The 5323-nt window shown below is 40.4% G+C and overlaps 1 protein-coding gene across 2 annotated transcripts; it reads right to left on the minus strand.

Annotated features, from left to right (window-relative positions):
- Positions 1-3383: 3383 nt before the first annotated feature.
- On the minus strand, positions 3384-5051 carry LOC146510229 (uncharacterized). Of its 2 annotated transcripts, XM_085174407.1 has the most exons (5): positions 4862-5051; positions 4592-4651; positions 4435-4493; positions 3958-4322; positions 3384-3717 (listed from the first exon to the last, which is right to left on the minus strand). In XM_085174407.1, the coding sequence occupies exons 2-5, from the start codon at positions 4604-4606 to the stop codon at positions 3506-3508; spliced, it is 651 nt and encodes a 216-aa protein (XP_085030533.1). In that variant the 5' UTR covers positions 4607-4651; positions 4862-5051; the 3' UTR covers positions 3384-3505. The 2 variants fall into 2 exon arrangements, with proteins under 2 accessions (XP_085030533.1, XP_085030531.1); XM_085174405.1 differs by having other exon boundaries at positions 3384-4322; positions 4862-5050.
- Positions 5052-5323: the final 272 nt, after the last annotated feature.

Consider the following 5323-nt stretch of genomic DNA (forward strand, 5'->3'; position numbering starts at 1 on the left):
AATCATTTTTCATATGTGGTACAGTTAACCTGGCTGTTTAGATGTGATCATCTGCAAACAAAAAAAACAAAAACACCAACAACAAAAAAAGATGTGACCATCTGCAGCAGTCAAAGAGAAAAAACAAGAGAGAGAGAGAGAAAATAAGCACTAATTTCAAGACCATGCTCTTTCCTAAAAGCCAACATTAGTCCTATTACCAAGAATTATACCATAATTATTATACCGCCACATTTCTCATCCACAATCATCATGTCAAGCTTTGCCTCAAGTCATCTTATATAACCAAAAACAATCAACAGCTGACAACAATAATAGGAATTAAAATGCTTCAAATACCCTCCCTCCAACAATGATGTTGTAATTTTGCAGCAGACACTAAGAAATTTGGTTTGTGATGTTATAGAATAAGAGAGCATGTTAAAACTAGACAACAAAGTATGAAAATAGCCCAATTAAACCCCGTGACCCTTAAACACAACATAACAGTGCATGGATGTGAGCGATCAGCTCAACCCAGCTCAAAAATGTAGTTAATTGTAAGCACATGCATTCCTCGTCAACAGACCCAACAAACTTGCATCAAGGACAATGTTAGATACCCAAAACACTTAAGTTTAATACTTGCCTTGACAAAAATACAGATCACCCCATCTCAATTTTTCATTTAATAAAGTACCTCTAAGGTAAGTGGATCTATTTAAGTTACCTTACCGCCGATGAATGAAGTGGATTTTAATGGTTGAATTGGGCTTGTATGGTGTCCCATCACACATCTGACACAGTGACTTGGTGCAGACACAGGCCAACAAGCTGCCTGCCAGCTGCTGGGCAGCCAAATGAGAGCGCTTGTTTGCTTGGCATCTCCATGGTTTCCATGGTCAGAAAGGAGGTCTTTGTGTGTATTTGTGTGTGTGTGTGTGAGTGAGTGAGTGAGTGAGTGAGTGAGATTGATGGTGTACAAAATGTCTGAAACTGGATTTGGGGCCTATACTCATATCACGCATGTATATAAGCATGTACATGTGTTTTGTTTCTCCTGTGTGCATTTGCGAGTCTGTGCATGCACTGTGCTTGTGTGGGCTTATCCAACTGACTATTTCATCTGGCCTACTGTGCCAACGATTTGGAACATGGGTTCAAGCGCTGGTTCATTACTGTGAAATTCCAGATGACACTTTCTGGAAGGGTCTGCTTGTGCACTAAAACAGGGTTCCATTTTTGGACAGAGATTACACTGGATGTATTGTGTTCCACACTGGCATGAATGCTTACTTGACCAGTTAATTAATTTGCTATTCAGGATGGATAGTGACCACGAAAAGTTATCAAAGCTGCAAAGCTGTGCAGTGTTTCTGACAAACTTAAAGTACTCACTGAGTATTTCCCTAAAGCTATTTTTGTATAATTCATTTATTTCAATTATATTTTAGATTTGAATCTTGAAGTAGCTTTAGCTGGGTGTGTCATTGTGTTTACTTACTTCATTAACTAAGGAGGCTTTGTTTGAAGATAAGAGCCTTCATTGTTTGACTGACCCTGAGAATTTGACTGAGACTAAGCAGGCCCAGCTGCTGCTTATTCCAAAAATGAATGAGTTCACATTAATTACAGTGCTCAGAGACCTTGACCTTCCTTTATCCTATTCCCAGCTGAAAAGAAACCAACAGCTACTGGGTTCTAAATGGGAAATGGGAGGAGGGCTGGAAAAGGTTTGGTCTGTTTTGATTGGTGGAAAGGTTTTGGATAAGGAAGACAGATGGCATGAGGAAACCTTGCCACAGTTCATAAGGTTCAACTTGTGGTAACAGACACGCAGAAAGAATCTGATAACATCTGCTGACCGGTTTCTGCACCTTGACCTCTGATGGTCCTTATATGGAACGGTCCAATCAGCAGACAAAGTTTGTTGCCAGGTGACCATGAAAACAAAATAATGTTCCTTTTTAATGCCCTGGAGGGAAAGTTTACTAATGCATTAGCTATTGTTTAAACAGCAGACCGAACATGTTGTTAATGAATGTTTTCTCCCTGTCATAAACACACATTGGCTGTAGCTCAGGTGGCAGAGCAGGTCAGCCACTAATCAGAAGGTTGGTGGTTCGATCCCAGGCTGCCTCCTGGCTGCATGCCAAATATCCGTGGGCAAGATACTAACCCCATGTTTGCCTACTGGTGGTGGTCAGAGGTCCGGTTGGACTCACCCGGTGGCGCCAGTGTCCGGCAGCCTCGCCTCTGTCAGTGCGCCCCAGGGCAGCTGTGGCTACAATGTAGCTTGCCATTGCCAGTGTGTGAATGGGTGAATGACTGAATGTAGTGTAAAGCGCTTTGGGGTCCTTAGGGACTGAGTAAAGCGCTATACAAATGCAGGCCATTTACCATTTACATTCAAGTCCAGTTCTTTCTTCATGGCAGTCCTGGGCATATTCATGAATCATGAAGGGTTAAATGAGACTCATGTCTAATCTAATTCATCATATTTTAGTCTAAATGTAATGTGATTTAGTGTTTAGTGAGTCACATTTTTAAAAACTTCATCACTGGTGACCATCAGAACACTGTTCTTTTGTTTTGTTGTAGAGTAGAAAGAAGTCACTTTGCAAGACCTTCTTGGACTTAGGGGCACTAAAATGACCACCGGTGTGAAAAGATGATGTTTGAACTTTAAAAATGGAATTGACACAAAGTGATGCTTTAATAATTGAATACATGTAAAATATTTAGAAATAGGTTAGTCCTGTATACTAATGCTCAGTCTGTGTTCCACTCTCACATCTGGCCGCCTGCCAGGCATATACAGTAAAATCTTGATCCTGAATAGAGGATAAAAGGTGCAGCTGTGGGAGCAGCAGGCAGTCAGACAAAAGTAAATGGAGTCATTCTCCAAATCAAGGCCAACTCATTGGTCTGCTGCAGTTGTAACCCAATTATTCCCAGGCCACATGTTTTCAAAGAAGGGGTGTAAGGCAGAGGGGAAAGCCTTCCTTTTTACTCCTGCAGTCACCCCATAAAACACAGAGGGTAGAGAAGCAAGGAGAGAAAGTTGGGACATCTTAAACATTATTCCGCATGAAAAAGTCAGTATCCGATATTGTCTGTGGGTAAATGCTGGCATGTAGTCATTTTTCCCATCTGTGCACTCCACTAATGCCTGCTTTATTTAAGTGGTTCATGTTGAGGTAACGTGTTAATGAGTATCTGGTAGAAATTAATTTATTCCTTGTTCAGATGTAGCTATATACTCTACTGAGAATAAGCATATTTAATAATAATGTGAGTGGATTTTCAAAATAGACATCAAAATAGCTCAAGGAGAAAATGAGTAGAAAAGGTTTATCAGCAATAATGCTGATAAACAATGATGATTGTTTATCAGCATTAAACAATGATTAAACACATCTTTAATCATCCAGACAAGGAAAAGCAACAGTAGATAAATTGAAGTATCTCTTCTCTGGAAGGTGTGGAAATTCATAAGGTGGACGTGGTGAAACGTCAAGAGCAGTTACACCAGGAGGCTTTTCTGTGGGACACATGAAAAGGCCACTTCATCATCCAGGGAATAACAGTCATATTTTGGATCTGGATGCAGGACGTTATGAGTGTCCTTTGACTGAGGCCAGGCATCAGCAGGTGGAGAACTTGGAGGCAGCGGAACCTCATGAAGCAGTGGGCTGATACACCTTGAATCATTGTATTCGGCACACACAGGGGACGGTGGAGGACTTGGAGGCAGTGGAATATTAGCCAGGAGGCTGAGAGGCATCAAATCAGACCTCTTGTGTTTTAGAGAATGAGGTGAAGCATACTTCTTTTCAAATGGTGGAGGACGTGGAGGCAATGGAACATCATGAAGCATCAGCCTAATGAGCTTAAGCATTAACTCTTCCTCTTCATCACCTACAGACCACAATGTTGAACTTGGATTCTTTCCACAATGACCAAATGCTTCAACAGGTGGAGGACTTGGAGGCAGTGGAACCTCATGAGGCAGAGGGCTGACACACTTTGGATCTGTGTATTCAGCACACACAGGGGATGGTGGAGGACTTGGAGGCAGCGGAATATTAGCCAGGACACTGAGAGGCATCAAATAAGACCTCTCGTGTTCAAGGAAACGAAGGGAAGCATACTTCTTTTCAGAAGGTGGAGGATGCGGAGGCAATGGAACATCATAAGGCAGTGCGCTGATACACTTTTGATCAGTATTGTCATCATTCACAAGGGATGATGGAGGACTTGGAGGCAGGGGAAGATCACACATCATCAGCCTAATACGTTTAGGAGGCGGTAAGATCCCCACATCCTGGAAGCAGTACTTGCTGCACACATAACAAGAAAAATCAGCAGCTGATTACTTTTGCAATATATGATGGAAACAGATGTTTTAATGTCCTTTTTTTTAAAAAAAAAAAAATTGAAAAGCAAACATACCTGTCACTGCTGACATCTGAGCTGCTTTGTGAGTTAAACCTCTTAAGATGTGGATTTTCCTTAAAAAAAAGTTACATATTATTATTGTTGTTGTATTTTTTATTAAGAATTCACATGATTTAATGTTTAGAAACAGACACAGTGAAGAGTAACTTACCACAGCTCGAGCCATTTTAGGCGTCTGTCAGGAGAAAGATCCACGCAGGATTTGGTTTCTCTGTGTAACATTACAAGACAGTTGTCATACACTTTCAAGTCAATTTCAACAATGCATATCCAATCAAACTGTATCATTACAGCATTGTTTAGGTGGATAAATATGAAAGAAATGAAGATTAAAACAGGAACAGCTGGCAATCAAGGTAAAACAACCTTATGAGAAAGGTCTTAATCATTATTGTTTAAAAGTAAATCTTTCAATCCTTACTTCAGTGATTTGTTTGAAGTTTCTGTGCTTGCTGTTGCAGTTTTGTGTCAAATAGTTGTAGTTTTTGAACAAAGTTAGCAAAGACTCCAATGTTGTGTCTGTTCAGTACCAGTGTAATGAGGAGACTAAGTGAAGGTTTGGAATTGTCAGTGACAGAAGAATGCAGCAATGTTTGAATTTGTTATTCTTATTGTTTTGATAACAATAACTACCAGGATCATGCCATAGCAACACAGTGATGCCCAATCAAATGTCAGATACAAGAGATCTGACATTACACATCCAACAGGACAGTAAAGCAACGGGCATCAATGCAACAAGCCAGGCCTTAAAAATTACCAGAGTTATATAACAGCACACTGACAGTGTCTCATAAACATGATATTCACTTCAATTTAATTCTAGTTAGATAGATAGATCTGTCCAGAGCAATATCCCAGCAGTTTAACTGACTTGATGCTA

Source organism: Neolamprologus multifasciatus, chromosome 10 (genome assembly GCF_963576455.1).
Source record: "Neolamprologus multifasciatus chromosome 10, fNeoMul1.2, whole genome shotgun sequence".
Taxonomy (NCBI): domain Eukaryota; kingdom Metazoa; phylum Chordata; class Actinopteri; order Cichliformes; family Cichlidae; genus Neolamprologus; species Neolamprologus multifasciatus.

Coding starts and splice junctions, on each gene's coding strand:
- LOC146510229 (XM_085174405.1), bottom strand. Junction 4,323..4,434: donor TCAGATGTCAGCAGTGACAG/GTATGTTTGCTT, acceptor TTATGTGTGCAG/CAAGTACTGCTTCCAGGATG.